Source organism: Macaca fascicularis, chromosome 13 (genome assembly GCF_037993035.2).
Source record: "Macaca fascicularis isolate 582-1 chromosome 13, T2T-MFA8v1.1".
NCBI lineage: Eukaryota > Metazoa > Chordata > Mammalia > Primates > Cercopithecidae > Macaca > Macaca fascicularis.
In genome coordinates, this window is record NC_088387.1 from 53,023,381 (window position 1) to 53,041,777 (window position 18,397).

The 18,397-nt window shown below is 43.1% G+C and overlaps 1 protein-coding gene across 1 annotated transcript; it reads right to left on the minus strand.

Moving 5' to 3' along the window:
- Positions 1-9,210: 9,210 nt before the first annotated feature.
- Positions 9,211-17,296, minus strand: LOC102115147 (gastrokine-3-like). Its single transcript, XM_065526552.1, is given in 5 exon segments — positions 9,211-9,433; positions 10,444-10,551; positions 12,213-12,347; positions 12,529-12,582; positions 17,099-17,296. Coding segments are annotated over 5 exon segments (690 nt in total). The 3' UTR covers positions 9,211-9,238.
- Positions 17,297-18,397: the final 1,101 nt, after the last annotated feature.

The following is an 18,397-nucleotide window of genomic DNA, read 5'->3' on the forward strand; positions in this document are numbered from 1 at the left end:
TTTAAGTAGCAGCAACAACAACAACAACCACCACCTTAATTTTAGAAAATACATTCCTTTGGTTCCAGGGAATTAATCATGATTGGTCTGAATCAGTAGTTTTCAACTGGGGTGTGATTTTTCTCCCCTCCCCTGAAGACATCTAGTGGTGTCTGGACACATTTTTGATTGTTACAGCTGGAGGGTATGCTAATGGGTAGACACCAGAGATGCTGCTAAACATTCTACAATGCCCAGGGCACCGCCCTACAACAAAGAATGTTCTGGCTTCAAATGTTTACAGTGCCAAGACTGAGAAAGCCTGGGCTAAATCAGTCTTGGTTTCTTTTTTTTTTTTTTTTTTTTTGAGACGGAGTCTCGCTCTGTCGCCCAGGCTGGAGTGCAGTGGCCGGATCTTGGTTTCTTTTAAGACAATAAAGCAATATCATTTTCTTCAGCCTGTGATTGGCCTGTGGGTGGCCATATGATCTCAGTTCCTGCCAATGAGTTGTAAGTAGAAATTGCTAAGTGGGGCTTTCGGGAAAGATTTCTCATTCCTGATAAGGAGGAACAGACTCAGCCGGCATGTGACTTTGCCCTTTGTGCGTTCCTGTCATCCTCCCCTCAATGAGGATATGAGGAGTCAGGAGATGATTGGCCATTTTAGGACCATAAGGCAACAATCCTAGGGAAGGAAGATTGAGGAAAGAAAGAAAGAGCTAGAATGTCTGACTGCATTATTCCCGAGTTGCACCAGCTGGGACTACGTTTCTCTGTACTCACATGATCTGAATCAGTCTGAATCAGTCTCTGTCTGTTTAGGCCACTGTGACTGAGTTCTCTTTTTTCATAGCTGAAAGCATTCCTTACAGATACACCTGAAAGAGGCTGGATAAATCCAATCAGTACACATGCCTCTAGATCTGGGCCCACCCCAGCACTGGGGTCTCCACTTCTTTAACCCCTAAAGCCCCTTTGAAAATTCCAGGCTCACCACATTCCTGTACTCATGCTGTGGAAACCCAATACCGAGGGCTATTCCTAGGACAACTTTAAGCAATTGTCACTTGAAGCTCACTGCCCAGCTCTGTTTGGCCTGCCATTCCTTCTTATCAGTCCAGACACTGTCCCTAATTCTCCCTTGGCTCTTGAGGAAATGTCTGATGTTGCAGCAAAGGGCTCAGCACACATTCAAGAATGGAATCAAGTGCTTCTTGGGGTTTAGGGTCTAGGTGTACCCTATTTTAAGGTGGTAAGTCCATTTCCTCAGCATGCTTTTAACCACTAGGGAAGGATTCCCTGGCTGCAGCATGGCCCTTCCAGATCATGCAGCAGTATATGACCCCAAGAAGGGACAGCCCAGGAATTCACCCCTCACTGCTTCTAATGATGCAGCTCACCCTTCAGTCTTCCTCTAAAAAGTTACTGTTGCTACACCCGTAAGGGCATGGCCTTAGGTACACAACACCAGGTCAATGGACAATCATCCTGTCCTCTTATTCATGACCTTTGTTAGCTTCTCTTTTCTCCTGTTTGACCCAAACTAATCACAATAGGGAGAATTCTGGGGCTACTTGCCAACCCCTTACCATCTGCCGTTGACCCCCACCTCAAGAGACTTGCCAGCGTGTGTTTGATTTTTGCTGAGAACTCCTCAGCGTATTCCATTATGCTGAGGATAAATTAAAGGATAATTCTATTACTTTCCCTTTCCACTCCCTGGGGGCCAAGGGTGAGGTTGGGTATTACCTGGGAGTGGCATGAAAAAACCTTCTGGGGCATTGGAAATGTTCTATGTCTTCCTCTGGTTGATGACTACATTGAATGTATATATGTAAACATTCATTGAGCTGTGCACTTAAAATCTGCACTTTATTGTATAGCTCGATAAAAATGTTAATATATTTTTAAAATTTAAAACGCAAAATAAAAAGGAGGCCCACTCAGTCTTCAGCAGTCTCAAGATACACAGAAGTTGGCCATGGCTAGAGCCTATCAGCGCTGAAAGGCCCGGGTTCCAGCTGCCTGTGGCCTGGAGCCAGGCCAGAGGACCCAGTGCTGTGGTCTCCCTTCAGGGATGGGGAGGATGTGAGTCAATGGACAGCTACAGCTCTGCCTGCTGTGGACGGCTGGGGTACTGCCTGTGTGTAAAGCATTGCCCAAACTAACTCAGCTCAATGGAGGGCCTCCACAGGAATAACTACTGACATATGGGTTAAGTTGTGGGGAGGGTCTCTCTGCCCCAAGCAGACAGCAGGACAAGGAGAAGCAGCACATTCCAGGAAGGATAAGGTGCACTGCTCCTGATCTCTTGGGAAGGAAACTAAGAGCACAGAGCGAGCAGGTAGCCAGAAAATGAACACTGGGCAGCTGCCTTCCAGGGCTGGCAAGCCAGCTCGCCCATACCCACGGTCCTGAGCTTGGACACAGCTGGCTCTTCCCTAGGCTGCAGAGAAGCAGGAGTGACAGGGAGAATTAGAAGTGACACCATCAGGAGTGGAAAGGACTAGTAAGGAAATTAAGATATTCCCCCTAAAGGGAAGTCTGTCAATGGAGTGCCTTTCTTGAAACAAGGAGGCCAGGAAATTTGACCTCTGTTTTAGATCTGCTGTCTCTGGGAAAGGACTCTTGAGCAAGGATGGAATTCCTGCAGGATAGTTTTATTTATTGCGAGAGAGTTTTGAGTGGGTCCCAGCTGGGATTTAGACATTACTTAAAGATTTCTTGGTAATCCTCCGAGTGCCCATTTGCAGGACTAAAGACTCTGTCAGGGCAGACCTGCTCAGGAAAGAGGGGGCTGGGACACAGTCCTAATCCAGTAAACTCTGGAGAGGAAGGAGCAGTTCAATCACATTGTGATGTTTCAGGCTCAAATTTGTCCCTGGTCCAGTCCCCAGGGAACTCATATTCCAGGTCCCAGGGTGGTGGGTGGGGACTGAGTATAAAAACAACAGTAGCCACAGATGAGAAAAGTCCTCCCTTTTCTTTTCACTAGTTTCTCTAAGAAACTAGGGTATACATTGCAGGGTGATATGATTAGGCTGTGTGTCCTCACCCAAATTTCATTTTGAGGGAGGGACTGTTGGGAGGTGATTGATCATAGGGGCAGTTTACCCCATGCTATTCTCCTGATAGTGAGTGAGTTCTCATGAGATCTGGTGGTTTCATACATGTCTGACAGTTCCTCCTTCTCTCTTTCACCTCCCACCATGTAAGACATGCCTGCTTGCCCTTCTGCCATGATTGTAAATTTCCTGAGGCCTCCCTAGCCATGCAGAACTGTGAGTCAATTAAACCTCTTTTCTTTATAAATTACTCAGTCTCGGGCAGTTCTTTATAGCAATGTGAAAACAGACTAATACACAGGGCATACATGAATGATTGAGATGCCAAAGGGTGAGGAGAGACTCATTTTTCTTATTTCTACATTGGGTCCAGAGGGCTCATGCTCCTTAAGCCCCCTGAGGCTCCCCAGATTAGTGGCAGAGATGGCAGTGTCTGCCCAAAGGCAGGACGCCATGGAGGGGCAGCAAGTGGAGACAGCTCGGCTGAGGACTCTGGGGGCTGTGGGTTCCCTGGCCCCTTCTCCCAGTTGTGCAGCACTGAATATGTCAGCCTATGTCAATGACAGGGGCTGCCCCAAGGGAGGAAGAAAAGAAGAGAGACGATTTCCCTGCTTGGAAGATCACTGGGCTCATTCTTAGCTATTTTTAGGCACTCCCAGAGAGACTAAAAAATTATTTCAATGGACTCAGCAAGAAGCTTAGGTTCTTATTTGTTTATTTATTTATTTATTTATTTGTATTAAACTTTAAGTTCTAGGGTACATGTGCACAACATGCAGATTTGTTACATAGGTATACATGTGCTGTGTTGGTTTGCTGCACCCATCAACTCGTCATTTACATTAGGTATTTCTCCTGATGCTATCCCTCCCCCATCCGCCCACCCCACAATAAGACCCAGTGCGTGATGTTCCCCACCCTGTGTCCAACTGTTCTCATTGTTTAGTTCCCACATTGTTTGGTTCCATATGAAATTTAAAGTACTTTTTTCTAATTCTGTGAAGAAAGTCATTGGTAGCTTGATGGGGATGAGCTATAAATTAACTTGGGCAGTGTGGCCATTTTCACAATATTGATTCTTCCTATCCATGGGCATGGAATGTTCTTTCATTTGTTTGTGTCCTCTTTTATTTCATTGGCTTTCTGTCCTTGTGATAGTTTGCTCAGAATGATGGTTTCCAGCTTCACCCATGTCACTACAAAGGACATGAACTCATCCTTTTTCATGGCTGCATAGTATTCCATGCTGTGTATATACCACATTTTCTTAATCCAGTCTGTCACTGGTGGACATTTGGGTTGATTCCAAGTCTTTGCTATTGTGAATAGTGCCACAATAAACATACATGTGCATGTGTCTTTATAGCAGCATGACTTACAATCCTTTGGGTATATCCCCAGTAATGGGATGGCTGGGTCGAATGGTATTTCTATGTCGAGATCCTTGAGGAATCGCCATACTGTCTTCCACAATGGTTGAACTAATTTACACTCCCACCAACAGTGTAAAAACGTTCTTATTTCTCCACGTCCTCTTCAGCACCTGTTGTTTCCTGATTTTTTAATGATCGCCATTCTAACTGGTGTGAGATGGTATCTCCTTGTGGTTTTGGTTTGCATTCCTCTGATGACCAGCGATGATGAGCATTTTTTCATGTATCTGTTGGCTGCATAAATGTCTTCTTTTAAGAAGTGTCTCTTCATATCCTTTGCCCACTTTTCAATGGGGTTGTCTTTTTCTTGTAAATTTGTTTAAGTTTTTTGTAGATTCTGGAAATTAGCCCTTTGTCAGATGGGTAGATTGCAAAAATTTTCTCCCATTCGGTAGGTTGCCTGTTAATTCTGATGGTAGTTTCTTTTGCTGTGCAGAAGCTCTTTAGTTTCATTAGATCCCATTTGTCTATTTGGGCTTTTGTTGCCATTGCTTTTTGTGTTTTAGTCATGAGGTCCTTGCCAATGCCTATGTCCTGAATGGTATTGCCTACATTTTCTTCTAGGGTTTTTATAGTTTTAGGTCTAACATTTAAGTCTTTAATCCATCTTGAATTAATTTTTATATAAGGTGTAAAGAAGGGATTCAGTTTCAGTTTTCTACATATGGCCAGCCAGTTTCCCCAGCACCATTTATTAAATAGGGAATTCTTTCCCCATTTCTTGTTTTTGTCAGGTTTATCAAAGATCAGATGGTTGTAGATGTGTGGTGTAATTTCTGGCCTCTGTTCTGTTTCATTGGTCTATATATCTGTTTTGGTACCAGTACCATGCTGTTTTGGTGACTGTAACTTTGTAGTATAGTTTGAAGTCAGGTAGCATGATGCCTCCAGCTTTGTTCTTTTTGCTTAGGATTGTCTTGGCAATGCAGGCTCTTTTTTAGTTCCATATGAAATTTAAGGTAATTTTTTCTAATTCTGTGAAGAAAGTCATTGGTAGCTTGATGGGGATGGCATTTAATCTATAAATTAACTTAGGCAGTGTGGCCATTTTCATGATATTAATTCTTCCTATCCATGGGCATGGAATGTTCTTCCATTTGTTTGTGTCCTCTTTTATTTCATTGAGCAATAGTTTGTAGTTCTCCTTGAAGAGATCCTTCACATCCCTTGTAAGTTGGATTCCTAGGTATTTTATTCTCTTTGTAGCCATTGTAAATGGGAGTTCACTCATGATTTGGCCCTCTGTTTGTATGTTATTGGTGTATAAGAATGCTTGTGATTTTTTCACATTGATTTTGTATCCTGAGACTTTGCTGAAGTTGCTTATCAGCTTAAGGAGATTTGGGGCTGAGATGATGGGGTTTTCTAAATATACAGTCATGTCATCTGCAAACAGGGATGGTTTGACTTCCTCTTTTCCAAATTGAATACCCTTTATTTCTTTCTCTTGCCTGATTGCCCTAGCCAGAACTTCCAACACTACATTGAATAGGAGTGGTGAGAGAGGGCATCCCTGTCTTGTGCCAGTTTTCAAAGGGCATTTTTCCAGTTTTTGCCCATTCAGTATGATATTGGCTGTGGGTTTGTCATAAATAGCTCTTATTATTTTGAGATGTGTTTCATCAATACCTAGTTTATTGAGAGTTTTTAGCATGAAGGGCTGTTGAATTTTGTCCAAGGCCTTTTCTGCTTCTATTGAGATAATCATGTGGTTTTTGTCTTTGGTTCTGTTTATGTGATGGATTTTGTTTATTGATTTGCTTATGTTGAACCACCCTTGCATCCCAGGGATGAAGCCAATTTGATCTTGGTGGATAAACTTTCTGATGTGCTGCTGGATTTGGTTTGCCAGTCTTTTATTGAGGATTTTCACCATCGATGTTCATCAGGGATATTGTCTAAAATTCTCTTTTTTTGTTGTATCTCTGCCAGACTTTGGTATCAGGATGATGTTGGCCTCATAAAATGAGTTAGGGAGGATTCCCTCCTTTTCTATTGATTGGAATAGTTTCAGAAGGAATGGTATCAGCTCCTCTTTGTACCTCTGGTAGAATTTGTCTGTGAATCCATCTGGTCCTGGACTTTTTTTTGTTGGTAGGCTATTAATTATTGCCTCAATTTCAGAGCCTGTTACTGGTCTACTCAGTGATTCAACTTCTTCCTGCTTTAGTCTTGGGAGGGTGTATGTGTCCAGGAATTTATCCATTTCTTCTAGATTTTCTAGTTTATTTGTGTAGAGGTGTTTATAGTATTCTCTGATGGTAGTGTGTATTTCTGTGGGATTGGTGGTGATATCCCCTTTATCATTTTTTATTGCATTTATTTGATTCTTCTCTCTTTTCTTCTTTATTAGTCTTGCTAGTGGTCTATCAATTTTGTTGATCTTTTCAAAAAACCGGTTCCTGGATTCATTGACTTTTTGAAGGGTTTCTTGTGTCTCTATTTCCTTCAGTTCTGCTCTGATCTCAGTTATTTCTTGCCTTCTGCTAGCTTTTGAATGTGTTTGCTCTTGCTTCTCTAGTTCTTTTAATTGTGATGTTAGGGTGTTGATTTTAGATCTTTCCGGCTTTCTCTTGTGAGCATTTAGTGCTATAAATTTCCTTCTACACACTGCTTTAAGTGTGTCCCAGAGATTCTGGGACATTATGTCTTTGTTCTCATTGGTTTCAAAGAACATCTTTATTTCTGCCTTCATTTCGTTATGTACCCAGTAGTCATTCAGGAGCAGGTTTTTCAGTTTCCATGTAGTTGTGCTGTTTTGAGTGGGTTTCTTAATCCTGAGTTGTAATTTGATTGCATTGTGGTCTGAGAGACAGTTTGTTGTAATTTCTGTTCTTTTACATTTGCTGAGGAGTGCTTTACTTCCAACTATGTGGCTAATTTTGGAATAAGTGCGATGTGATGCTGAGAAGAATGTATATTCTGTTGATTTGTGGTGGAGAGTTCTGTAGATGTCTATTAGGTCTGCTTGGTGCAGAGCTGAGTTCAAGTTCTGGATTTCCTTGTTAACCTTCTGTCTCATTGATCTGTCTAATATTGACAGTGGGGTGTTAAAGTCTCCCATTATTATTGTGTGGGAGTCTAAGTCTCTTTTTAGGTCTCTCAGGACTTGCTTTATGAATCTGGGTGCTCCTGTATTGGGTGCATATATATTTAGGATAGTTAGCTCTTCTTGTTGAATTGATCCCTTTACCATTATGTAATGGTCTTCTTTGTCCCTTTTGATCTTTGTTTGTTGGTTTAAAGTCTGTTTTATCAGAGACTAGGATTGCAACCCCTGCTTTTTTTTTTTTTTGGCTTTCCATTTGCTTGGTAGATCTTCCTCCCTCCCTTTCTTTTGAGCCTATGTGTGTCTCTGCACATGAGATGGGTCTCCTGAATACAGCACACTGATGGGTCTTGACTCTTTATCCAATTTGCTAGTCTGTGTCTTTTAATTGGGGGCATTTAGGTCATTTACATTTAAGGTTAATATTGTTATGTATGAATTTGATCCTGTCATTATGATGTTAGCTGGTTATTTTGCCCATTAGTTGATGCAGTTTCTTCCTAGCATCAGTGGTCTTTACAGCTTGGCATGTCTTTGCAATGACTGATACCGGTTGTTCCTTTCCATGTTTAGTGCTTCCTTCAGGATCTCTTGTAAGGTAGGCCTGGTGGTGACACAATCTCTCAGCATTTGCTTGTCTGTAAATGATTTTATTTCTCTTTCACTTATGAAGCTTAGTTTGGCTGGATATGAAATTCTGAGTTGAAAATTCTTTTCTTTAAGAATGTTGAATATTGGCCCCCACTTTCTTCTGACTTATAGAGTTTCTGCCAAGAAATCCGCTGTTAGTCTGATGGGCTTCCCTTCGTGGGTAACATGACCTTTCTCTCTGGCTGCCCTTAGCATTTTTTCCTTCATTTCAACCTTCGCAAATCTGACAATTATATGTCTTGGGGTTGCTCTTCTTGAGGAGTATCTTTGTGGTGGTCTCTGTATTTCCTGAATTTGAATGTTGGCCTGCCTTGCTAGGTTGGGGAAGTTCTCCTGGATAATATCCTGAAGAGTGTTTTCCAGCTTGGTTCCATTCTCCCCATCACTTTCAGGCACACCATTCAGGGGGTAGGCAGAGGAGGATGATCCTTGATCATCCTTCTGAACCCCAGCCCCTCAAGTTCTTCCTGTTTTCCTGCTGGATCTTCCTGTTATGAAGAAACCTTGTTCATTGGGTTAACTTATATTAAGATGTAAGTGACTGGCAGCAGCCTAATGGGAAGTGGTTATTGACTATCTGGGCTAGAAAGCGGCTCTTCAAGTCTTGCCTAGTAGTTTTCCCAACTGGTTACCACTGCTCCCCTACCGCATCCCTAGCAGGAGTGCCAGCCACTGAGATGTTCCTTTTCCAGAGTGATCTATAACTATTAGAGTTTTGCCTTCCAACCTCTGGGCAGCTTGCAGAAGAGGAAACTGGAGATCCTAAAGCAATGAGACTCTAATGATGGGATGCTGGACACTGTGTTGCTTGGGCAGGGGGCGATGAGGCTTTGGGTCAAGCGAGGATATCTACCCACTGTCAAATCCCACTGATGAGATGACTGAACTTAACCTCCCGATAAAGCTAAGTTAGCTCCCCATTCTCAACAAGCCCCGCTGTCAGGAAATCATCTCTGCAACCAGAGGTGAATACATCCTAGGCCCCATTGTTTTTATATCCAGTAGCAAATAAATAGAACAAACCCAACAACTGTTATTAGAATTTGTCAATAACCTAAAAGTCATACTGTGCCTTTTGACTCACCCATGGTCTTGGTCTTGGTTGCTAACATACCTTCTTTTTGCTGTCGGGCAAAGTAGGTGGGGTCATCTCTGCACATGTCCTTAATGGGCATTCCATATTGTGCTAAGTTCTAGACCCGACTGGGTAAAACAGTGTGGGTCAGGCCGCGAGTTGATGGGTAATGCTTAAAAGCCTGGAAGGGGTGACACATCAAAATGATGAGACAACATTTGCAGGTGGCACAGCAGACAGGACAAAAAGGATCTGAGACCCTGGCCCATGAGTAAGTGGAGGCAGTGCATGGGGTGATAGAATTGACCAGAATAGCTCTGAACCTTGAAGTCTCTAATAGCAATATCCTCTCTGGCCACAAGGTGATGACATTCCTCCAGAAAAATCTGCCCGTGCATTCAGGTGACTTTTCCTGTCCACTCCTTTCACCCTTTAAACTTAATAATTCATTCGCTCTTTAATGCTTTCTCATCTCTAATGAAAATATAGAATGCTTTAATTTTTTTGTTGCATTATATTATGTTTTTGCTTGTTAAAACAGATGGGATACTTTCAGCTTTTCTCTTAAAAAAAAATTGGTAAGTTGCCTTATTTTTATGTGACCTGAAGTGTATTGTTTTTTACCCCCCGGAGAGTCAGCACCTCCTGCCATGGATATCAGTGTCGGCCAAGTGTGCTGTGCAGGCTACTTAAGCAAATGACAGCAGATTTCAATGACTTGCCCAGGACCACCTGCTGATTTTTAACTTACTGGACTACTTTTGTCATTTAAGAAGCCGAGGGGAAGAGAGCTTCAGCAGTCCTGGGCTTATTTTCGACTGAAGAGAATATGTGTGGATATGTTTAGGGGGTTGGCAGAAGAGAAAGAAGGTAGGAGAATGTGAATATTCTATCAATTCACTCTGGTATTTGCATTCAACAATTTATATTCACTAACATGTAGCTCAAACCCTTCTGGAATTCATCAAAATGAGATCACCCCATAGAACTGTTATTTGATTAAATTATGACTTGACTTGAATGAGCCATCAACTGCACCTGGAGTGCTTGGTATGATGGTAGAATTTCATGGGCCTTAAGAACAAGCTTGACCCAAGTCTCTCTGTGTGCACAGCCTTGTCCTAGGACGTTGGATGCAGAGTTGGAAAACACCAAACTAAAAGGGAACCACAGTGAACCGGCCTCACTTACCTGCTTGTCCAGGGCCTTGCTAATGTCATCCAAACTTGGGAAGACTACTTGGTCCATCTTGGCCAGAACACAGGCTATCTTGTTAAATATGTTAGCCGCCAACAGGGCCTTAAAGCAGCACAGGAGAAACACGTCATTCCTGCAGTCACAATATCAATGGACATCCACTCTCTATCAGTGTGGCACGACTGCTCTTCTGACTGTGATGTACAGCACCCAGCAGAGTGCCACTCTGGGCACCAGAAAAACGCCAGCATCAGGACTGCTGACATGTGCAGAGCCCTGCTACTCCCGGGGCTTTTGGCACTGTCCTGTGATGTGGGTGAGGAAAGGAATCTCTCAGGGCATTCTGCACACAGTGAATGGACAGGTGGGATGGGAGGGATAGGGAGTTAGATCTAATAATAAGGCTGACTTGCAGGTCCTGTTCTGCCACTTAGCAACCATCATGGTCCTCAGTGGGCTCCACAATCCTCTGTTTTTTCATCCGAAAGCAGAAATAATGATAGCCCCTCTCCCACAGGGGTGCTGTGAAGATGACAGGAGAAACTAACTGCTTGTGAGAGCTGGTGAGGGCACTGTGAAAATTACGGAGTGCTCTCTGAACGTACGAGGTTGTCAGGAACCTTGGGCCAGGCCCTCTAGACTCAGATTCTAGCCCTGGGTCTGCCACTGACTCCATGAGTCCCTGGGCCTTTCATCTGGCCTCTCACAGCCTGGAGTAGAGCAGTGGTTCTCCAGCTGCGTCTGACTGAGCCTAAGGCTCGCCTGCCGGAGTAGTTCCGGCTTCTTCTGTTCCATGTCATAGACTACCATGGAATATTTTTGTTTGAAGAAAAGTCTCCATGGCATAGAGCAGAGTTAAAAATCACTTGCCTGTGTAGACTGTGTGCCCTCTAGCGGGATTCGGGGGACATTACCTTGAGGAAATCAGGAGTGGGTTAGGTGACTAGTGAGGAAAGTGGTCAGGGAAGGGAGCAGAGCAGATACAGGCTGGAGCAGAGAGAAAGCCTGTGTCTGAGGTGCCCCTCCTGAGATGCCCAGAGTGATGGAGGGGATGTCATGGATGTGACTGGGGGTGGGGCCAGATGGGAGAGGGCGGGGCCAGATGGGACAGGGCCTTGCCAGACAGAACAAGGAGTGTGTGCTTCTACTTCAGTTAACTCTTCAGAATCCTGCCAGGTAGAAATGGTACCTATTGGTGCTGATTTGCAGATGGGAAAACTGAGACACACAAAGGCTGAGTGATGTCCCTGGGGTTATAGTGCTTTTCTTTCAGAGAGCCAGGCCAAGCACACAGGTGGAGCCTCCTCAATATTGGGTCTTTCTGCTAGGTCTTACCATCGAAAGTGATGGGCAAGTTGCAGTCAGATTTCTAAAAATGAAAATATATCATTCTTTTTCTTAGGAAATTAGCATTAAAATCAGGAGTCAAGACAAAATAACTTCTACAGCACATACCAGTTACAAGACACGGAGGCTTCTGAGATCAGAGACCTTCAGTGGCCGATTACAGTCAACACCTCACAGGAACATAGGGGATGTAGGATCCCTATAGACCAGCTGGAATTCCTCCTATATTTTCTGGCTCAAAAAGAAGTCACTGCAACTGCAGAAAAGCTGTTCCCTTACCTAATAATGTGCATGTCCATCAAGGACCTAAACCTAGAGAAGGCAAATGTCCTCTTTTCTCTGGAAAAGCACAAGGCTACATTTTGGACCAGACATGGCTTTCTTTCACATTGTAATGAATGAGTTTCTCATCTTACATTCTTGTAGTCTAGGATTCCGTCCCACTCACTGAAAACATTATTGTCTCGGATGCTGACCATACCTTGAAAGGTACTGACATGGATAATTTGAGTCCCAACAGATCCATTAAGAGGATGGTTGTCATGGATGTTCTGGAGAAAACCAAGCAACAATGAGAAAAGTTGAAAGTTCAGAGTTCCTACTTTGCCCATGCCTTGCAGGTTTTAGAGGTACCCACAGGAAATTTGAGAAGGTTGCCCTTAATTATCACTTTTTTAAATGCTTCTGCTAAAGGAGGACTAGACAGGTTGAACTCTCTCCATCCTTACTCACTATCATGGCCAGGGATGGGGCTAGGAAGAAGACCACAAGGATAGAAGATGCAAACTGAAATGGAAACAAATATCAAGGCATTTTTGCCTTAGCTTCGGGTGAACTCAGAGTCCAGAGCCCCAAGCCCTGCTGGGGCTGGAGCCTTCTTTAAATGATCTCTAACTCCCATCATCTTTCATGGCGTGGGGGACCCAGTGTATCAGGAGACTGTCACTCAGTATGGTTGATATGCTGGCTACTCAGGAGACAAAGCTTTATATAGTTCAGTCAGGGATACCTTTTGCTTCACTCTACATGTATTGCTAATCACTGGGCTAAATATTAGGCAGCCTGCCCAGCCACTTGATGTGCACCTGGGGAAGGACCATCTCAGGCCAAATCGTAAAATAAGTGATGAGACCTCAGTTTCTCAGTCTTCTTTTTCTGCACCTTCCCCTCTCTTTCCAAGCATTTGAGACTCCCTCTCTGCCCTCTCTGGAAACTGATATCTTCCTGATTTCCTTTCCTCTAGATTCTCCACTTTGCCTGAGAATAAAAGACCATGAACCACTTATTTGCACTTTATTTTGAAATAGATTATGCTAATTAAATGTGACTAATTATTGGATATTTGCAGTTAATAATTTCTTCTCAGTGTGGCCTTCCTTGCTTGTTGAGGGAATTTTAATCATCAGAGAGTAAGTCAGAGAGAATTGGTGGGAGCAGAAACAGGACAAAGTGAGAAAGTGCACAATGAATGTTTCCCTACATTCCATCCTCAGCCTCATCTGGTCTACTGAAGGCTCCGGAACTCCCCTTCTCCCCCACCCCACAATATCCCACACAACATCCCACATGTAACGAAAGCAAACAAAGGCGAGATACATATACAAAAGAAAAGAAAACAGCTACTCTATGAATAATCATCATGATACTGCAAGGCTAATAGAGGAAATATATGAGCTGCAAATAGCAACACTATGTTATGAAACTATTAGTGTTGGTATATATTAAATATGTCTGAAACTTTCCTTCACTGGAAATTTGTAAATAAGACAAGTCTAGGAAAAGAAGACCCTAAAATATGAATATCTACGTAACCCCCAAGGATTCTGGACCTTTAAGATCTTAGTTATTACCTCCTTTGGGAGAGACTCTTTGTTCAGACGTTCCAAAACAGAGAGGCTATGTTTTTTCGAATTAATATTTGAAAATTCTAAATTCTACTTGAGTTTAATTTGAAGAGTCCATGGGGAAAAAAGAACTTTTCCATGGCTATTTTGGTTCTGAGAACATAATCACCTACATTTGAAATTAGAAAATATACTTATAAGGTGTTTCATGATGTCTCATGCCCCACGCAACAGCATGCATAGGAGAATTTTCCATGTCCCATTTATTTTCTAAATCTGGTTTGTATAGTCCTATGCCTTTCAACTATTGCCATGATAAGGGGTTCTGGGTAGTTTCCTGTGATCTGGATACCATTTAGGGAGGAAAAAAGGCAAGTTTATGTAATCACAGTTATTGCTTTTCTTTAACTACATCTGAGTATTTCTCTTCACCCTGATACCAAGGTAAACATTGGTTCCAAGGTAAACATGTCATATGAGCAAGTCTTTGTGGGCTGGTATGCCCATGACCTCAGCAACTAAGGTGAACATTGCAAACATTGATCTCACAAAATGGTTCTGATAAAAAAATCAATGAGCTCACTGTTTCTACTTCTCAATTCCCTAAAAGTGTTTTTACTAACAGTGTGGGTGATTGAGACAAACCTCATGAAACCAAAATAGACAGCCTGCACTGCACAATTAGACTGATTGAAAAGCAATCTGGTCTCGCTCTTCATCCAAACCAAAAATCATGTGGTGGGTCCTGCGCTGCCCTCTGTCTACCCACCAAGCTGACCTAATTTCACTTCTTCAAACATCCACCCTGGTGGACTTTCCGGATGTCCTGATATTTTGCTCCTGCTACATGGTTTGTTTCTCTCCTCTGACCTCTTATTTCAGGGCACGTTTTTCCATAAAGAACATTTTGACCAGCCCTGGAAGTCCTGAGACATAGGAAAATATTGCCTTTATATAATAAGTCAAGAATCAATTCAGGCCTTTTCATACATTATCTGTTTTTTGGTTTTTTTTTTGCTCAAGCTCTGACTGGTGGTGGCCCAGCTACCTGGATCAAATTCCAGAAGACCAGAACTAAACAGACACTTCTTCTGAGAACATATGCTCTGTATGGGCAAGTCTGGGCACTGGAATGACCCAGGGAGGAAAAACAGACAGCTCAGTCCTTACAGTGCTTAATAAAAATTGGCCACAGGAACGTCAAGTAGTTGCATTTTGGGGGCTATACGTCACCCAGGGCTCAGATAATAGCATACTCATATCTCTATTGCTCTCAGTAATTCAAAAACACCATGCACAGACCACAAACTCAATAGTTATTGAATTATTAATGAAGTTATTAAAGAAGTTGGAATCATCACAGTTCCATGCCTGTACCTTACTTTGGCTGTTTATATGTTTTATTGTGTTATATCTATTTGTACGGTTGGTCTGGTCAGGATGTTAAATTGGACATTTATGTCACTTGATTATCAATTTTGTGAGGTTAGAGACTTTGTTTTGTTCTCTGCTGTAGTTCTAGTGTCTAATATTTAAAACAGTACCTGACACAGAGTAGGTTTTGTTTTGTTTTTTGAGGTGGAGTCTCACTCTGTCACCCAGGCTGGAGTGCAGTGGCCTGATGTTGGCTCACTGCAACCTTGGCCTCCCGGGCTCAAGCAGTTCTCCTGCCTCAGCCTCCTGAGTAGCTGGGATTACAGGCACGCGCCACCACACCCAGCTAATTTTTTGTATCTTTAGCAGAGACAGGGTTTCACCACGTTGGCCAGGTTGGTTTCAAACTCCTGACCTCATGATCTGCCCGCCGCAGCCTCCCAAAGTGCTGGGATTACAGGCGTGAGCCACTGCACCCGACCACACAGAGTAGGTTTTTAAAAATATCTATGTTAAGTGAATAAATGAACAGATTGCACTGATGGCATACTATTCATCTCTGAATCTCCTGGAGTACTTGGCAGTGTCTGGTACATAGTCAGTGCACAGTAAATATCTGTTGAATTTAATGGCAAATAATGGAATCAAGTATGACAATATGAATGAGGAAGACAATTAAAACCTGAACAGCATAGCATGTACAGGGAAAAATGATCCTCTTTATAAACTCCAGTATGGGTCAATTGTAAGGTTGGCAGAGAGACATCATTAATATTTTTGTTCTTGGATTTGAGGGTAGGAGGTGAAGAAAAAGGAAAATGAAAGTCAGGTGTCTACAAAATTGTTTGCCATTTATCTCGCATCCTGGAACCTTTGACAAGAAAAAGACTCTTGCTGGATCCCTGGTTCTGTTCTGTGTTTGCTAAACATGCTTTGATCTTCTCCTTAATGTACTTATTGCCTGCTGTGAACCAGAAACTTCCTCATCCTTATTTCAGACTTACTAATTTCTTTCTTTCTTTTTTTTTTTTTTTGAGACAGAGTCTTGCTCTGTCGCCCAGGCTGGAGTGCAGTGGCGCAATCTCGGCTCACTGCAAGCTCCGCCTCCCGGGTTCACACCATTCTCCTGCCTCAGCCTCCTGAGTAGCTGGGACTACAGGCGCCCGCCACCGCGGCCGGCTAGTTTTTTGTATTTTTAGTAGAAACGGGGTTTCACCGTGGTCTCGATCTCCTGACCTTGTGATCCGCCCGCCTCGGCCTCCCAAAGTGCTGGGATTACAGGCGTGAGCCACCGCGCCCGGCCAGACTTACTAATTTCATCCTGAAATGCAGGCTTCTATATTTATCCCTGTAATAGTACTGCTATTTCCCTAGTCTTTCCACCTTTGCAGAACTCCATGGGCATCACAACCAAGGAATTATTTTTTTAATTAGTAAACGTTGCCCATGCAAAACTATATACTTGTATTTTCATATACTTGTATTTGTTTGTTTTTGTTTGTTTGTTTGTTTGTTTTTGAGATGGAGTCTCGGTCTGTTGTCTAGGCTAGAGTGAATCTCGGCTTACTGCAACCTCCACCTCCCGGGTTCAAGCGATTCTCCTGCCTCAGCCTCCCGAGTAGCTGGGATTACAGGGACGGGACCACACCTGGCTAATTTTGTATTTTTAGTAGAGACAGGGTTTCGCCATGTTTGCCAGGCTGGTCGCGAACTCCTGACCTCAGGTGATCCACCCACCTCGGCCTCCCAAAGTGCTGGGATTACAGGCGTGAGCCACTGTGCCTGGCCCATATACTTGTATTTCTTCCCTAATCTCTAAGCAAATGAAAAATGTAAGTCAGTAACCCAATCACATCATCATGGCCCACATACAAACTCTCCTTCTCATATTCTTGTTTGGTTTGGTTTGATTGTTTTTCATTAGCTCTTTCCATTCAGTCTGATACACATGAGGACGCCTGGCCTTCTTCATGCATGTGCTACTTATTTTCCATCTCTATATTCAATTATGATTATATTCATTTGTTTTCTATGGCTCTTTTCAACCCTCTCCCTCTTCTACCCTGCGGTTCTTCCTCTCTCACCTTCTTCGCCTCCTGCATTTCTATATACATCCAGGAACCCAGGACTCCTGCCTTCCAGGACACCAACTGCCCTGACCGCACTGTTAGCTCTTCTCCTTCTGGCTCAGTTTCCCTGGATGTTTCTGTGCCTTTTCTTTTGTCCTTAATACTTTCTCTAAAGCAGGAACCTCTGAGTAGGCACAGTATTTTAGCACCCATTATCTTGCGGCGTCTTGTATCTATCCTGAGCTACTTATTTTTCTCTCTATGTGCACCCAATCTTAACGGCTTGATTTACCCCACTTCTTTCTGAGGTTCATTCCAGGTAAATTGGCAGCCAGGGTTCCCAGCCCACCCCATCTTGTTAGGCAGCTGACACAGTCTTTTACAAAGCTGAATTCTCTTATTTCTAATGTTTTTATTCAGTTGAAAACTTCAAACAGCCTGATCACTTTTTTTTTTCTCTCCAAATGAAAAGCAGCCAGCCTTTGGCTCCCTTGCTTCCATGAAGGCATCCGAATAGTGTCGCACCCAAGTCAAGACTTTGGTAACATTTCAGTGATCTGCCTAACTTTCAGGAATGTGTTGATCAGCAATCTGATTGGGGCAGGATCTTGGAAGCTCTGACTCATGAGATGACACAGCCGTGCCTATTGTCTTATTGGAGTACATTCTGGGAGCTAAGGGTTGTAACCTTGGCAAAGCTGCCATTTCAGAGAAGGGAAGGAAGTGGCCCTCAGCTTGGGCAGTAGGACATGCCTAGGAGGGGTTGAGGAAGCTATCTGCTAGCATGTAATAACCCATGAAAGAAAACTGGGAGACAGGAAGAGGGGACAAGATCCCCTTCCTTAGTTCCCTTATAACATCCCCAATATGCTATTATGAGTTAGATGTCTTGTTATCAGAGATCAGTACTCCCACTACTTAGGAGATTCTTGCCTCAAAGAAACTTTGGGTTTTCAGGAAATTGTTGCAAGATATATGTTCTCATTATAACACATGTGCATGAAGCAACTTCTGCACATACTCAGTCATGATCTACTCATTCCCCCAACAGATACTATTCACATGCAATGTTTCCCTTGCTTTCTGTCATGTGTTCCTAAGGCTGCCTCCTATACTCCACTTTTGGTGGTCAAATTTAGGCTGAGTGGATGATGCATTAATTCATTATTATCTCTTATGTAAGGGAGAATAGGGTGTGGTCACTAGGTTTCCGGATGGTGTCCAAGGATACTTGCTTTCAGGAATTCATATCCTTGTATAGGTCCCACTCACTCTGAATAGAGTTGACCTGTGCAACCAATGGGATATTGTGGA